This window comes from Bidens hawaiensis, unplaced genomic scaffold (assembly GCF_021521415.1).
Source record: "Bidens hawaiensis isolate Kalapana, Puna unplaced genomic scaffold, B.hawaiensis_p1.1 tig00002839_1, whole genome shotgun sequence".
NCBI classification, from domain to species: Eukaryota; Viridiplantae; Streptophyta; class Magnoliopsida; order Asterales; family Asteraceae; genus Bidens; species Bidens hawaiensis.
In genome coordinates, this window is record NW_027491153.1 from 1,762,509 (window position 1) to 1,780,727 (window position 18,219).

At 36.7% G+C, this 18,219-nt stretch overlaps 1 protein-coding gene and 1 pseudogene across 2 annotated transcripts; one reads left to right on the forward strand and one right to left on the reverse strand.

Moving 5' to 3' along the window:
- Positions 1-1,477: 1,477 nt before the first annotated feature.
- On the forward strand, positions 1,478-8,545 carry LOC143621382 (monogalactosyldiacylglycerol synthase, chloroplastic-like). The gene is made up of 8 exons (XM_077092820.1): positions 1,478-2,230; positions 2,302-2,474; positions 3,629-3,790; positions 3,871-4,012; positions 4,702-4,926; positions 5,105-5,167; positions 7,767-7,841; positions 8,048-8,545. The coding sequence occupies exons 1-8, from the start codon at positions 1,700-1,702 to the stop codon at positions 8,282-8,284; spliced, it is 1,608 nt and encodes a 535-aa protein (XP_076948935.1). The 5' UTR covers positions 1,478-1,699; the 3' UTR covers positions 8,285-8,545.
- A 2,793-nt stretch (positions 8,546-11,338) lies between these two features.
- On the reverse strand, positions 11,339-13,000 carry LOC143621347 (putative receptor-like protein kinase At5g39000 pseudogene; annotated as a pseudogene). The gene is made up of 2 exons (XR_013151498.1): positions 12,933-13,000; positions 11,339-12,613 (listed from the first exon to the last, which is right to left on the reverse strand). The product of XR_013151498.1 is annotated as a putative receptor-like protein kinase At5g39000 pseudogene (transcript).
- Positions 13,001-18,219: the final 5,219 nt, after the last annotated feature.

Consider the following 18,219-nt stretch of genomic DNA (forward strand, 5'->3'; position numbering starts at 1 on the left):
CCCAAACCTTAATAGGGTCGGGTTGCGGGTTAAATACTTTTTAAGGAAAACCCAACTAACCCGACCCGATTAACCCGAAACCCGATTAGATTGACCCGATGAACACCCCTACTACTAACCTATCTAAGTAACATTTTGGACGGTGAGTTGTAAACAAAAACATGTTTTTTCTCCTTTTCATTCATCTTGAATTGATTAACTAATAATTTTTCTGTCAAGCTTCTCTCCGTGGTCCTTATGATAGTCAATGCACAATTGTTTTTAATGTCAAGCCGCTACTTTTGTACTTTGTAGTGTCTAAAGTTCTTCCTCCTTAAAAACACGTTTCTTTTATTCTTATAAGTTGACCTCCTTTTACCATTCAATTTTATTTCAAATTATTATATTTTTTAAAAGATGGTCAATGGATATTTGGCCACAACACGCTTAACGAATAACAGGCAAACGTGTCAACATGTGATTTTTTTTTAAAAAAAAATATGGTTTGATTAATCTAAGACCTAACTCTTCTAATTATTTAAAATAAATAATAATAATAATAATAATAATAATAATAATAATAATAATAATAATAATAGTATTATGATAGTTGTGTCATCTTAATATGTCAATGGCTTTGTTAATTTCTTGCAGGAAAAAATGGACCATACCTCGACAGAACCCAAAAACCACAATCGATTGTACCTTTGCGTCGAAAATATGTGTGTCGAGAACATGTGTTGCAAGTAAGTTTGATATAGACATAGCAATACGTCTATAATGCTAAACTAGTTCAACTAGAATGATAATATAACCATTGCTAAAAATGGCATGCATGTATAATTATTAACGATTCTTTAAACCATTGCGCGATTATATAATTGGTGAGTAGTACTACGAGATTGTGTGCAATCCGTTACGCTAACATATGGATGTTTTACGCTTATAAAATATGATACGAGATTATTTATATGCGATATGCAATTACAAAGTATATGTTACATGATTATATAATTTGTTACGTGCTGGTGAAACATGGTATGTAATTATATCTGGACATTATACATTTGCAATTTCTTACGTTAAAATATGTGTGCCAATCTATCATATTTATATGTATTTCCCCATCACATATGATCCTGCCCTTGAATCCCACCCTAAATTATAGTAACACCAATATTTCACGTGGTTTGGGCAAAGTAACAAATTTTGGTTTCGTACATTCAATTTGTAATGACTTTGGGTATTAAGGGCTTAAGGCTAACTTCAGTTTAGAAAGGGACAAAATCGTCATTTAAAATGAAATTAACAAGTTATACCTAAACTCGTTATAAAACCGAAAGCACGAAACTTAAATTTGTTACCTTTCTTTTTCTTAAAACTCAAACTTGTTACTTTAGCCAAACCAAATAAATCCAAATACAAACGCTTAATTAACCAAACAAACACCAAACAACAAACCTGAGCACCAACACCCCACCGTCACCAATTTTGTGGTAGCTAATTATTAACCCATTGATTTCATTTCATTTCATTTCACTCTCTCTTTCCTTGTTCCGCCTACATTCATTCCAACACACTATTTAACTTCCAAAATCCCTCGAATATTATTTCCATATTCCAATTCACTCCATCTCTATGTGGCCACAAACCCATCTTTCTCAATTCTCCTGTCAATGACTTAATTACTAACAATTACACCAATTTGTCGAAACCAACGATGCAGTCATCTTCTTCATCGTCATCTGTCACCTTAGAAACCACTAAGACCATCAATTTACTATCCAAGTTAGCCACCTTCGCATTCAATTCCAACACCCATCGACTCAATTCAGATGGGTATCCTTCAATTCTCCCTAATTTTGTCAAATCAGATAAAAAGATTGGGGCTTTTTCGGCTTCCGGGCGAAAGAAGTCGTTAAACATTGTGGGTTCTTTGAGTTCTTCGGGAACCGGAAGTGGGTCTAGTTTGAATAAGCTGTTTAATGAGTTTAATAGGTTTGTTAGCTTCCATTGTGATAGGATTCCGCTTGGGTTCGATTCGGGTCGGGTTTATTCGGAGAGTGAGTGTGGGTTCGGAGAGCAAAACGGTGGCGGTTTGGAGGATGGAACATTGGCATTGGATGGTGGTTTAGTGGGGAATAAGAAGAAGAAAGTTTTGATTTTGATGAGTGATACTGGTGGTGGTCATAGGGCTTCGGCTGAAGCGATTAAGTGGGCTTTCAATGAGAAGTTCGGTGATGAATATGAGGTTGGTTTGTTGAGTTTTGATGTTTGGGTTGGTGTGATTGTATCGGGATTTGATTGAATTTGTGTTTGTAGGTGTCTGTGACTGATTTATGGGCCGATCATACTCCGTGGCCATTTAATCAGTTGCCAAGAAGTTATAACTTTTTGGTTAAACATGGTTCTTTATGGAGGATGACGTATTATGCGTCTGCGCCTCGTGTGGTTCACCAATCGAATTTTGCAGCAACTTCTACGTTTATAGCGCGGTAAAGATTCTAAATTAGTTAACTTTTTGTTGTTTTTGTTAGGATCGGGTTGCAAACGCACACAAACAAACTGCAGAAAAGTAAGAACACGAGGATTCATGTGGTTCGCTCTATAAGCTGGCCTACGTCCACACGAGCTGCAACCATGTTATTTTATTATTGCTCTCGTGATTAGAGAATTATATGTACATGATGTGTTTAAATAGAACCTAACTAGGTTTACAAACAAAGCCTACAAGAAAACATAAATGGGCTTTCATAAAGAGATACACGGCCGGTCCAAAACTTCCCATTTATCAATCTTTATTAACCTCACTAGACGGGTGCCCGCGCGATGCAGCGGGTCTTTGAATGCGGACTCTATTAATCACGTAATAATTATGAGTGTTCATGGTTCGGTTTAAAACCTTGAAACTGTTTAAACTGGTCATCGGTTTGGTTTCACGGTTGAGTTTTTTACTTTCAGTCGTTTTTTTTACTTCCTTTATCCTTTCAAGTATCATATTTTGACTTAGCTTGAATTGAAAATACGGTTAAATTAATAATCATTTTAAGCAAATTCTATTATCAAAGCTTAAAGTGTTAAACCAAACCAGAACCAAGCCGTTAAAAACAGTTTGGTTTAAATTTTCAATGGTTTAGTTTTCGTTTAAAAACAATCAAAATCGGCATCGAACACCCCTACGTAACATATTAATTTTATCAATTGAAAAAATTATAATAATATTATACTCAAATTAAAGAGAATGAAATACTCATTTTTATGGTGCAATATTTTTACAAAAATATTAATGTATAGAAAACTTATTGTCGTTTAAAAATCGTGGGTGAGAAGTTGGTTTAAAGTTGAAACTAAAAATATGATATGGTTAAAGATGAGGGGGCAAGCTTGTAAGTTGGGTGAATTGTGTTTAAAAGATAAGTTTACCCTTAATTACACATGTACTTTATGCATTAGTGTTTGCAAAACTCTTAAAATCAAGTGTCTTAATTTGCCCTTGTTTGGTGTATTATATATCGTATAGGTAACACATGTCTTCAAGTAACTGGGTCCAAACCGAATAACACTTTATTGTCTAGATGTTTGATTATTATCATCATAACTGATTTAACCGTCATTCCTAACTGGTTATCATTCATATGTATGGTGGCAGAGAAGTTGCAAGAGGTCTAATGAAGTACCAGCCCGATATTATCATCAGTGTACATCCTTTAATGCAACATGTACCTCTTCGTATCTTGAGGTCAAGGGGTCTTCTGGACAAGATTGTGTTTACTACAGTCGTTACAGATCTAAGCACGTGCCATCCTACATGGTTTGTTTAACGTCCCAAATTTTAAGTTAACATGCTGTTTCGAGTGTTGAGATTGTGCTGATCTTAGTTGTGTGTGATAGGTTTCATAAACTTGTGACAAGATGCTATTGCCCTACAGAAGAGGTGGCAAAACGGGCCTCAAAAGCGGGCCTCCAATCTCCTCAGATAAAAGTTTATGGACTCCCTGTTCGACCCTCTTTTGTTAAGCCCGTTCGGCCCAAGGTTGGTAACGACCCTAAAGGGGTTTTGGTCAACACGGGGCGGGTTGACCAAAACACTTTCTGTTCTAAAGTTTAAACTCTGTATATATAGTGAGTCTCAAATGTGATTACATTATATTATTTGAATAAAGTGAATTAGGTGGTTTTATGTAGAAAATGCACTTTGGGTGACTTTCGACATGCTTGACCCATTTGAACCATTCCCCTATTTAGAATTTTTCTTTATTTTTATTATTATTTTTTTGTTTTACCTGTTTGACTTGTTACAGATAAAACATAACTCAAGTCAACCCGTTTATTTTCTGCAATTTGTTTTTGAATATTTCAATTTCTCCATATCTCAAAAGTCAAATTCCTAATTACTTAAATCACAAGTCTCAACCTTAATTCACAACTTGCGTGTAGATTTGTATATCTTTCATTATAGTCTTGAAATTTTAGCTCTTTTTGGTTGGTTCAAAGTTCAAACATAACATCAACAATTTTGACGATCAAGATTATCAGTGAAAAATGAAAATTATTGATTACTATGCAGTCAGGCGTCAATACGCATACAAAATCTCTATATCTTACAAAGTTAACAACTAGCCAAACAAAACATTAACTGCAATTTGAGCTTAACCGAGGCAAGGCTGGGAATAGTGCATGCTTTGACTTTTTAAGTCAAACTAATTATTGTGTGTTACATAGGTTGAATTGAGGAAGGAGCTTGGTATGGATGAGGATCTACCTACCGTGTTACTGATGGGTGGTGGGGAGGGGATGGGGCCCATCGAGGCTACCGCCAAGGCACTCGGAAATGCATTATATGATGAGAATCTTGGCGAGCCAATCGGTCAGATTCTTGTAATTTGTGGACGCAACAAAAATCTTGTCAATAAGTTGCTTTCTGCCGAGTGGAAGATTCCTGTTCAGGTGAATATCCCATCATCTTCATCATTTCATCATTATCCTCATATTTAGCATGGGTTACCTATTATTTAACTCCTTATGGGTTATTTATTATTTTTAAAGTTGTTTTTTTGTCATACATTTATTTGGATTGTGTTAGAAAATGAGTGATTATAGTTTAAAGATTATTAATTAATTTCAGGTGAAGGGGTTTGTTACTAAGATGGAAGAATGCATGGGCGCTTGTGATTGTATTATTACCAAGGTAATTAATTAGACACTCTTGATTATTGCAAGATTTCAACTTGGTAACTTAAGAAAAATAATTTCATATCGATTTTTAGTAGTTTTTAAATCTCTAAAATAGTCAATTGAAAGAATCCATGTGTCCAACAATACAGTATTCAGTTCTTTGTAGACAAAAGATAGATTCTTGCTAATTTTGAAGTTAAAATATGACTTGTTTGAATCTCACATTTAGAAGCGTTTATGGAGAATAGATTGATTGCCTTTCATTGATAACAATAATCCCTTTATATAGGGAGAGAATACAATGATACCTATCTCTAATGAGGAAACATAATCACCCTATAATTACATAAGATAAATACCAATAATACAAATAATATATCTTCTAAATATATTCTAATAATATCGGCTAAGACTCCCCCGCAGTTTGAACGGGCGTAGGACAGACGTTCAAGCTGGAACGAAAAAACTGAAACAATTGGCGTGACAAGCCCTTGGTGAAAATATCCGCATATTGCAATGGAGAGGGGACATGAAGAACGCGAATATCCCCAACATGAACTTTTTCCCGAACAAAGTGAATGTCAATTTCTATGTGCTTCGTTCGTTGATGTTGAACCGGGTTATCGGACATGTAAACAGCTGAAACGTTGTCGCAGTAGACCACCGTAGCCCGACGGAGCGGGAGATGTAATTCCAGCAACAAGTTGCGTAACCAAGTCGCCTCCGCAACCGCATTAGCAACACCCCTATATTCCGCCTCTGCACTAGAACGTGATATTGTAGGTTGGCGCTTGGAGGACCAAGAGATTAAATTATCCCCAAGGAAAACACAGTACCCACTAGTAGAACGACGGGAGTCTGGACAACCTCCCCAATCAGCATCTGAGTAAGCAACCAAAGAAGTGATGGTAGATTTACGTAATCGAATACCATAGTCAACAGTGCCTTGTAGATACCGCAAGATGCGTTTTAAGAACGCAAAATGGGGATCACGAGGTTCGTGCATAAACAAGCAAAGTTGCTGAACCGCATAAGAAATGTCGGGACGAGTAAACGTCAAATATTGTAAAGCGCCTGCAAGACTTCGATATAAAGTAGGATTAGCAAATAGTAACCCATCCGAAGCACTAAGCTTGGAAGACAAGTCAACAGGGGTGGTACATGGTTTACAAGAAGACATAGATGCACGAGAGAGAATGTCCTTCACATATTGCGATTGATCCAAGAAGAACCCGTCAGATTGTTGTGTGACCCTGATCCCCAAAAAATGAGATAGCGGACCCAAATCGGTCATCGAGAATTCCCGTGATAGCATACGAATGATATCCTGTAGTAGGTCATTGGTCGAGGCAGTTAACACAATATCATCAACATACAAAAGAAGATAGGCGGTTTGAGATCCCCTTGAAAAAATGAACAAAGAATTGTCGCACGTGCTGCTGAGAAAACCTTGCGATACTAAAAATGTGGCAAATCTGGTATACCAAGCCCGAGGCGCCTGTTTAAGTCCATAAAGAGACTTTTTCAACCTGCATACAAAATTAGGATAACGCCGATCCACAAATCCTGGTGGTTGATGCATAAAGACAGTCTCATTTAAGTTGCCATGCAAAAAGGCGTTCTTGACATCTAACTGATGTACTGGCCAAGAACGAGAGATAGCAATAGAGAGAACGGTGCGTATAGTTGCCGGTTTGACCACCGGACTGAAGGTATCGTCACAGTCAAGTCCCGCAGTTTGTGACTTACCATTAGCCACTAGCCGAGCTTTGTAACGCTCAAGGGACCCGTCAGATTTAAACTTATGGCGAAAAAGCCACAGGCACCGGATAACTGGCCGATCGGCCGGTCTAGGGACGAGTTCCCATGTCTCATTAACCTGTAAAGCACTAAACTCAGCCTGCATGGCAGACATCCAATTAGGGTCGGCAAAGGCTTTGGCATAAGAGGTGGGGACCGGGGAGATCGTGGTGGTAACAAAGGTACAGTGGGCTTTGGAGCGGGTGGTCATGGGGTGTGTGTTTGTAGGTTGGAGGGGTACGGTTGTGGTGGCAGGGGACGGCGTGGGGGTGGGGTTTGGATGGGACGGAGCGGTATTGGGCTGTTGTGAAGGTTTAGGACGACGAGCATATGTATATAGGACTGGGGGCTGCGGTGAGGGCTGCTGGGTGGGGCTGCTGTGGGGCTGCTGTGAGGGCTGAGTTTGTGGGTAGGCTGTGGGAGATGCTGGTGGACTGAAAATGAACCCGGGGGGTATGGCATCATCAAGGAATGAGTAGCGGGATGTTGGTGTAGAGATGGTGTAAGGGAATGTGTGCTCGTCAAAGGTGACATGACGGGAAATGTGGACCTTACCCGTGGAAACGCTCTGATACCATAGAAGCGTTTATGGAGAATAGATTGATTGCCTTTCATTGATAACAATAATCCCTTTATATAGGGAGAGAATACAATGATACCTATCTCTAATGAGGAAACATAATCACCCTATAATTACATAAGATAAATACCAATAATACAAATAATATATCTTCTAAATATATTCTAATAATATCGGCTAAGAACATTGTCTAATGAATACTTATTTAGTTTTATTTATTTGTGTCTTGTAGGCTGGTCCGGGAACCATTGCAGAAGCTATGATCCGAGGACTCCCCATAATTCTAAACGGTTTCATTGCTGGGCAGGTAATTTTGTTATCAAAAGTTGACTTTTTTTTTAATTCTGCTAGTGTTACTATCTTTAGTCATCTGGTGTTAATAATGGTAGAACAAGAATGTATTCAAACGTGTATAACCTTCTAAATCGTTTTATGAAAAACCAAAGCACATTATATTTGTACTAAATATATATTTTTAATTATTTACACATAACTATTTTATTCATTTTGCAGGAAGTTGGGAATGTGCCATATGTGGTTGAAAATGGGTGTGGAAAATTTTCAAAGTCACCAAAAGAGATTGCAAATATTGTTGGTCAATGGTTTGGTCCAAAAGCACATGAGCTCAAAGCCATGTCACAAAATGCATTGAGTCTCGCAAGGCCTGATTCCGTTTTCAAAATCGTTCAAGATCTTCACCAGCTTGTTAAACAAAGAAGTTTAACAATGCAGTATTTGGGTTCAAGTTAGTTGAGATTTATTTATTTTAAAGGTACTCGTGTAACCTATATGCAATTTTGTTTTTTGTTAGTAGCAAGTAATGCTTTTAAGCGATAAATACGTGTTTTGAATCATATTATATATGTTGTATGATTTTTAGGATTTGAAAGATTGCTGCTGGAAATTTGTAAACAATGTTCATGATTAATAACATCTATTATTTGGATGATTTGTAGCTTGTGGTTGTTAAAATGAGTGCCTATTGGATTTTAGAAAAACATGTATCAAAGTAAAATTGGTATACAATTTGACTTTTGACTTTTGTGGTCAAACTAGGAACCTTCTAACTAGAATATACGCATCTGAACTCATTTTTTCAAATTGTGTATACAGTAATACAGAAAAGACATTTGATCATGCTGAGACAATCTTTTGTATACATTAGGCATTATATAACTATAAGGTTAACAATAAATATAAGAGCAAATATGAAAATCAAACGATATCTAGAGGTGAACATAATGGTTCAGTTACTATACTATAGGATAGGTTTCCACGCGTAACAAGCTACAAACTAGGCTATGAACATCTTGGATATATTAATATTGATTTTTTAGGTTATATGGGCTAGATTATCACTTTAGCTATAACCAAATCAAACCGAAAAAACTATAAGTCGAGTTATAAGTTTTAACAGAACAAAACCGAAAAATCTGCAGATAAGTTGATAATATCTTATCAAATCCCAATGAAAAGAAAATGTTTAAGAAACGCCACTGGGCCACCGGTGGTAGTATTGTAGTAATTAAGCCACAAGAACGACCACCACCATCAAGCCTAATTGATGGTTAAATGGGTCGTGCTCGGTTAAATGATTTTAAGTGTGCTGGTTAGAGCTGATGTTTTTGACCCGAATAAAAATATGGGTCATGTTCGGGTTGAACATATAGCCCGCAACCCACCAGGGTTGACACCCCTAATCAAAACCCTATAATCAAGCTAATAAAGTTAAAACTACAATGACTAAATTTCTTAAGCAGTAAACATCAACCAAATGTGTTTTTTTCTAGTGGCGCAATGAGTAATTTTTTGATAACTTTGTGGTATTTGTATGTCTATAAAATGATTTTATATTTTGTTGGGATCGCAACCTTCTGGTTCTGAATATCTGCTAGTCTGGTACTGATGGTTGTTGCAGCAACTGACGCCCGTTGCGTGTTCTTCTTACGATTCGAATGGGCATATAGTGTAAATGGTATGGTGGCACAAGGTTTTTCGTTCTTGGTGAAAGCATGCTATGTGAAGCACCTTCTAGAACTCAACCTGTGTTAATTGTGCTGGAAAGGTTAATTTTTAAAGAAACATGCCTTTTAAGACCATGTTATAAATATATTCTTGTCGTTTTAACTTCAGTACTGTCCTTCGCTAGTAGACGTGGTAAGTAGGCGGGTCTGGTAATCGGACAATACGTGCAATATTTTGTTCATGTCAATGCCAACGAGTCAGAATGAGTAATTTTGTAGTGCGGGCCGAAGTAGCCTCAATAGGTCGAGTTGGGTTGACGTGTCTATTTACTTCGAATATTGTAAATAAAATTTAAAATATAATCTTAATATTTGTTTTAGGATTCAACTAGTTGTGCGCTTGTAAGGGAACTGGGTTTCGTGCAAATTGGTTGGAACAGCCACCGGTCCATTAGTAATGTAAGTTGTCGAATGTAACACCAGAAATGAGAGAGACCTTTCTTCTGTGAATGCATTCACGCAGGTGTCTTGTTTGTATCATTATAGAGATTTATCTCCATTTTATACTAGACAAGCTACTTGCACCGAGACTACAGGTTATTTATGTACGTACCAGTCTTCATCTTCAGAGCGAAGACTTATTTACTATAGGATTATCCACAACAAGTTCGATTATCTTCGCTCCAAGCTTCACGTTGAAGACCCATTCAGCTTACAGGTGCATGTTAGCCAATTTATATAATTGGTTATATTTTGATAGTTGTCATTATCTAGTAATTATAATTATCAAGTATTTAAATGCTATTCAGATAGATGATGCTAACTCTTTATCTTTGTAACCCCCCCTATATCTAAGCTCCATAATCATTTGATTTAATTCAATGAGATGCTATTCAGTTTATCAGTCAGTTTTTCATCTTCTGTATAAATACAACAGGTCACAAATCAAGCAATCTTTAACATAATACACAAAATATGATAAGAACCTAGAATATATATTAATGTTCAACAATTATGATTGATTAAAAGTAGCATTAATCGATGGTACTTATTCAGAGAAATAGCTGGGCACCGGCATATTCGTTGGAAGAATTGGGAGCGCAGCTTCGAGCATGAGCACCTTAACTGCTTGACGGATAGACGGCCTCAGACTAGGCTCAGGGTGTGAACACCATAACCCCACCATCATCAAACGCTTGACTTCTTTTGCGTTGAATTCATTGTTCAACTTCTGATCCACACCAGAAAGCAGCTCAGATTTTGCATGTAAACCCCAAACCCACTCAACCAACCCAAAGTCTGAGTTCGGGTCAACTTTATCTGTTGCCCTTTTTCCGCAAGCTATCTCTAATGCAACCACCCCAAAGCTATACACATCTGACTCTGTGCTAGCTCTCCCGGTCATTGCATACTCAGGAGCCATATAGCCTAGAGTTCCGGCTACACCTGTGGTTTTTAGATCCCTTTTGTGGTCCATGAGTCCAGCCAATCCAAAGTATCCAAGCTTTACGATAAAATCTAAATCAAGCATGATGCTGCTTGCTTTAATATCCCTATGCAGCACACATTGTTCCCACTCAGCATGGAGATATAGCAATGCCAAGGCTAAATCTGTAGCGATTCTGTACCTGACATCCCAATTAAGGAAACCCTCTTCACGGAATAGATGATAATCAAGGCTGCCATTTGGCATAAACTCGTACACTAGCAACAACTGAGTTTTATCATGGCACCAACCAACGAGTTTCAGCAAGTTTTGGTGCCATAATCTACTGATGATCTTCATTACAGTCATGCACTCTTGCTTTCTAAGTTTAAAACCCTGTGAAATTTTCTCAGCAACTACCATAATATATCGTTCAGTAAGTAGCCCTTATAGATGCATCTGAATTCTCCCTCGCATAACTTCTGGTCATTAGAGAAGTTGTTGGTTGCCCAGGCAAGATCTCCGAGAGTAAATCTTCTTAGTCCTGTTCCTAAATCAACATCATCATTTACTGATGTCAGGGCAAGTATGTCTCCCCAACCTTCTGGGCCACGTCCCGGGCTTCCATGTTCAAAATGGCCTTTAAGTGAATTAATGAATGACCATACTTGCATGATGTTGATTCCTGATCCTTGCGTTGAAGAGGCCTTTGTTTCTTGAAATGACAATGCCCGGACAAGACTTCCTATGACCTCAGTCATTGTTGGTCGCTGATTTGGAAGACTAAGCAAGCATCGAGCTGCAATACTAGAGAATTCCTTCAAAGAACTCTTTGAAATGTGGTCCCTCAAACTAGAACTAATAATCTGAGTGGGTTTTCCTCGTTCGATCAGGTCTTGAGCCCACATAGCTAAACCCTCTTCCAGACTCTCGTCCAAAGCAGGCCTTCCAGACAACACCTCAACCAATACGACCCCAAAGGCATAAACATCGGATTTTCTTGTCAGTCTACCAGTGTAGAAATAATTTGGATCCATATACCCAAAGGTGCCTTTGACTGTGGTGCTAACGTATGTACATGCCTGATTTGTCGGTCCTATTTTAGCCAATCCGAAGTCTGCAATCTTGGCATCGTAATTCTGATCCAACAAAATGTTGGAGCTTTTCACGTCACGATGTATGACTCCTTGTCGTGTGCCAGTACCCGTGTGCAGGTAATCCAAACCACGTGCAGCTCCTATGCAAATCTTGAGCCGTTGAGACCAAGTCAGATTTGTACCTTTCTTGTGAATATGATCATAAAGGGTTCCGTTAGGCATGTACTCATAAACAAGAGCCATCTCGTTCCCCTCGTTGCAATAACCAATCAATGGCACGATGTTACAATGGCGCAGCCTTGAAAGCATCTTTACTTCAACCCAAAACTCAGCCTTGATGAGAATCAAAATGCAACCTCTTAATGGCATAGAGAAAATTAGTTGGTCCATCGCAAACCTTTCCTTTGTACACCTTACCAAACCCCCTGTGGCCAATGCACCATTTTTCATCAAAGTTATCCGTTGCTGAACTGAGCTCAGACATTGAAAAGCAGCGGCATGCAGGCTGCTCGGCTTTGGTGATTGCATTTAACATCATTTCGAATAGATACTTGCAGCAAATACGAAGTTATCTTGTTCACTTAGCTTTTCCCTAAAACACATAATCCAAATGACTTAAATATCATGCAATTATCACTAACAAAACCACTTCTGAAATACTTTATACTAAACAACATTTTTATGCTCTAACGTTCTGTTTGACCAAAATTAGTTGCATAATAAACACCATATTAAACCTGTAAACAGGGTAGTTAATTTTCTATTGTCTGATGATCAAGTAAACTGTACAGATGAAAGTTTTACTAGTAAGTAGTAAGATCATTATGTAAACATGATTATATCGACCAGACGTTGACAAAAATCGAAGATGTTAAATACATAACTGGAGTTCATCTAATAGCTAAACTTACAGTGAATAGAATGATAGTTGTAGATATACCTACCGAGTTTGGATTAATTATGAACAGACTGATCAAAGAAGAGGAAAAGCATGTATTATTTCAAGGGCGGATTATACTTATGGACTTTCTTTTGGTGGTGGACGTGTGGGGTTTCCCTGCCACTCCCTTTGTTGACTTCAACACGCAATATTTGATCCCACTTTAATATGTTATCCATCTGGTTTTGGGTTCAAACTTCATACAGAAATTTCAGTTTTATGTCTATGAAAGTCGTTTGGATTTTTGGATTGGTTCGGCCCTATTCGGTAGACGTAGTTATTTGGACCTGAAAGACAGTGAGCCCAAAATAACAAATTTACGCTTCAATATTTTTGTTAAATAATACTTAATCTATATCTATATTTATATATAAAGGAGGAGTGATGGCACAAAAGTAATTTCATAATTGCATGGCAAGGGTAAAACCGGCATTTCATAATAGGGCAAGAAAAGTAATTTGTCAATGTAAACTTTTGGTACAACATCATAAAGCTTCACTTTTTATGAGATTACTCTTCGATCCTTTAGAAAACAAAAGGCTATGGTTTAAATATGTTATTATTATTATTATGGTAACTATCCACATTCTTAACTCTCATATGCTATTATGTTTCTATTAACTTTGTTAGCCTATATATAGTGGCTTCTTGTGTATACATGAATGCATACCAATGAATAACAAACTCCATTTTCTCTACTTATTATGCTCTTTATACACTATTCAAAACGACAACGACAAGGACAACTAACGTAAAGCAAGGTCCGACTTTGGATTCAGAAGGGTGGACTGGTTATTGTTGGTTCTCATTTGGGGGAGCAAATGTTGTGTAGAAATTAGAATGTTTTGATGTTTTTGTACGAAAAAATAATGTTTCTGTTTATGTTGTTAAATTTAAAAAGGAGTGTCTGTGAAAAGCATATTGATATTGGGCGTCAACAACTAAAAAATAAAATAAAAAATATAATCAATAAATTTTTGGTTGGTTCTCCTACGGTTTACAATGTGGTGTACACGAGTTGCACCGTAAAAACCTGTGAAGAACATTAAGGTTAGATGATTAAGTTTAAAGGGTATAAATTAGTACATTATTATAAGCTAATAATTCGGTAGTTAGAAAGAGAAGGAAAAAAAGGTTTTTATTGTAAGGTTATTAAATTTATCATTTACACATGGTATATTTTAATCAACTTTAAGAATGAGGTTAAATGAAAGCAACATTGAGAGTAAGGTATTGGTTCATAAAATGAATAGTGTAAGTTGAATTTAAGAAAATAAAAACGGTGACGAAATTCGTACCTATTTTGAAAATGAAAAGACCTTTCACGAATTAATTCACGAGCTTGTTATTATCTTGGGGAACAAAAGGATATTGTTTAAATATGTTGTTGTTATTATTATTATTATACTGACTATCCACATTCTTAACTCTCATGTTTCATTATGTTTCTATTAACTTTGTGAGCCTATTTATAGTGGCTTCTTGTTCTTATATATATATTTTTTTTACCAAAGTTGGTTACCTATATATTATCCCAACAACCATATATACACGAAAATGAAATGCGTACCGCCAATAATTCCAAGGTGTGCAAGGGCACAACCCTGTCATCGTGATCGGCTTTCAACAATAAGGTGTGAGGATATTGACGAGAGAGATCATTAGATTGCTCCCATCGTCTCCTAACATTATGCGATGGTGAGTACCTGATTACACAATAACAATTAAAAAGTTCCAAAATTTTAAGTTGTATTAAATATATATTAATCATAAGTTGCATGAGGATTAATGGTTTATATTGCTCACTTGATTAACCACTGAAACTCTTCTTCTATATTTGAACAGCCATAGTCAGATATCCATGCATGACCTGTGACAAAAGTGTAAATAACTAGGGCAACATTTAGATGTGAGTTTAGAAAGAAGCTACGTGAAAAGTATCCATCAATTCTTAAAGCTTTTGGTACAACATCATGAAGCTTCACTTTTTGTGAGATTACTCTTCAATCCTTTAGAAAACAAAAGGCTATGGCTTAAATGTGTTATTATTATTATTATGGTGACTATCCATTCTTAACTCTCATGTGTCATTAATTTTATATTAAATTTGTTAGCCTATATATAGTGGCTTCTTGTGCTTGTATTAGATATACATGCATACATACAATAAATAACAATCTCCATTTTCTCTACTTATTATGCTCTCTATACACTATTCAAAACGACGACGAGAGAGTCTAGAAACTCCATAATTCTCCTTATTTGTTTTTAGTTCTTTTTGGTTTTATATGTTTTACTTGGTTTAATGAAGCATGCAATTGGATTGGCATTTCTTGATCCTATTGTTGACCCTTTTTGTCAAACTAAGTATTTGGATAACCCATGGTCGTTGACTTTGACTTTTGTTGGGTATGTTAAAGATGGCGTTAAAGTCACTTATTATTATGATTTTGATGGAAAATATGTTGAGCAACATGTGAATGATAAAGGAGTTAACTTTAAAGAATTTTGCATGAACCCGCAACAACTACCTCATAGGGGTACAAAATATTCGTTGACTCTTCGATTTAAAAACTAAAACTACTTTAGATAATTATAAATATGCATGTGCCTTAGTTGGAAGGTAATCAACAAAAAACCAACCTGACAAATTTATTATAATATTAAAAATATGTATGTTTATAAGTTTATTATTGGGTATCATACTCCACTATCCATTTATTATCATAAAAGCCTACTATTAATTGAATGTTATTAAAAACCCATTAAAGCTTATTAATTGCCATGACGAACATGATCTAATGCTATTTGGATGTACTTACAATATTTAAATGAATATACCCTTTTACATGTGAAGCGCGACCATGAGAAAATTAAATTATACAAGTACTTATTAAAACCATGGGTCTGAAAATAGTTGGAACCGGAAACGAATATTAACTAGGAACAAAGGACCATCAATGTAAAAGTGAAATTTTCAATAACAGAGTTATGTACTTTGTTATGAAATCCACATGGGCAATCCAACATGAAATTGCCGAGAAAAAGATGCCCGTCTAAGCTTCAATTTATAACATAGCTAAATTTAGTTTGTTGAAATCGTTTTTAGACATCGAAGCGAAAGTCAAGATTCATTTCTTGTTTGCAATTTGTTTGGTGTTATCGATATTAATTTTTGGTGTGAATACTGCACGTTTGATCATCCAACCTCTTTTTATTTAGTATTTCTTTATTGCATGACCTTTCTTTACCCAATTTCATTCATATAACTTGTAGCAGACCACTCCAAAAATGATAAATTGGTTTCTTATCCTACTTAGATATGCTGGTTCAAGGCTCCATGAAAGCCTCCCACCTCGTGTTTACGATGTCTCTAGACACAGTTGTTCTTGAGATACTCACAAGACTACCGGCAAAAGTTGTTGGCCGGTTTAAGGTTGCATGCAAGGAATGGCACGACCTACTATCAACCCGAAATTTTGAAAAGCTCCATTCGTATCGATCACTTCTTCCGATTAACCAAAAAACACTTGTGATCAATCGCCTCATTGGAACTGTTCATCCAATTGACTTCACAACTGGTGAATACGGCCCAGGTAAACCCATTACATGCCCATACTACCCGGATATTACATGCATTGCCATCCTCTCACACATGGATGGCCTCTTATGTGCTTGGGTACATGAAACACATGAATTGTTCTTGTGGAATCCAACCACTACTGCTTACAAGACATTATCAAACTCTACTGGCCAAGGCATATTTGTAGACTCCATAGACACAGTTGCTTTGTTCAAGGACCATTTTAAAGACTACAAAGTCATGCACGTGATCCAAAAATCAAATGCCTTTGAAGCCCATGTATACTCCCATTTACTAGCATCTTGGACGGAAATACCATTCCTAGCAAAAGTAGAGTACCTAGATCGCAAATTCTGTTGGTCCATCGGGACTCAGTGTGGTACGACCATGTACTACATAATTACCCAACCCATGATACAAGGTAAAAATGTCATCATTGCATTCGATGTCTTTGTCTTCTCTGGGCATGTGACAGAGCTACTGTTTCCACCAGTCCAAACATCTGTTGTTCTCAAAACTAACATGCTTACTATTTAAGATGATCTTTACATGATTGTTACAAATGGCCTACGGAATCGGACGCTCCTGCTATGGATCCTAAGACAAGACCATTGGATCAATCTCTTCACCCCTCCTCCCATCCCTTCTATTCCAGAGCGTTTGTGGTGCTCAATCACACACTACATGACAAATGGGAAGTGGTTTGTCATGAGTAAGTCACGGACACTTTATGAAATCGATACTGATATGAGACCCCTTCGTTATTTCCACAGCGTCAACTCACTTGATGGTGGTGTAGGTGCCATGTACTTGGAAAGTGTTGTTGCACCGGCTATATGATGTCACTTTCTTCCCATTTTTAATGTACGCCGGGTGGTTTATGTTAAGATTGAAAATAAAACATGCATGAATTGTGAGGTTAGTTATGTTGCATTATTTGCACGTTATATATTATTTTTCTATCATTGGACTTCTCACACCATGTATATTGCTTTGGACGGCTTTTTAACCTCATATTAGTTCTAACATTGTTAAACATGATTTGATTAATGGCACACCAACACTATATGAGATTGCGGCCATCACCAACCCGTTAGGACGCATTCAATCTTGTATGTTGCTTAACAATCACTAAACCCATAAACCTACTTCCTTAACAAATATTTTACAAAACACGATACATCCAATATATATGCATAGGCCATTATTTTAGTGCGCACCCCCACATAAAAAATCCAACAAACCATATGCACATGCGGCAGCATGTCTTGATAACCTTTTACGCAATATACCAGACACTGCAAACCATTACGAGGGGATAATTTGCGCGAACCCGCAGCAATGCGCGAGCACTTTTGCTAGTTATTATATTATTAAGCATAAGTGATGGACGAAATAGTCATTTCACTTAGAGCATGAAGATACAAACGTCATTTCATAATTGGGTAGAAAAAGTAATTTGTCGTTGCACCATTTAGTTCTTTAAACGTATCGTCCAATTTCATGAAGCTTTGCCTATTCTAAAATTACTTTTCAATCCTTTTGGGATTAAAGAAGCACATCATTGAATGTCAGAAATTATGTGATGTTTCACATGAAAGTATAAACTGAACGGATAATCTCATCAATGAACAATTAAATGGTATTGAAGGATGAATTGAATGTGATGTTTAAT

Excerpts from the sequence above, each read along its gene's own strand:
- LOC143621382 (XM_077092820.1), top strand. The coding sequence starts at position 1,700 with ATGCAGTCATCTTCTTCATCGTCATCTGTCACCTTAGAAACCACTAAG. Across the intron at positions 3,791-3,870 it reads AGCACGTGCCATCCTACATG|GTTTCATAAACTTGTGACAA; the intron begins GTTTGTTTAACG and ends TGTGTGTGATAG. Across the intron at positions 4,013-4,701 it reads TTAAGCCCGTTCGGCCCAAG|GTTGAATTGAGGAAGGAGCT; the intron begins GTTGGTAACGAC and ends TGTGTTACATAG.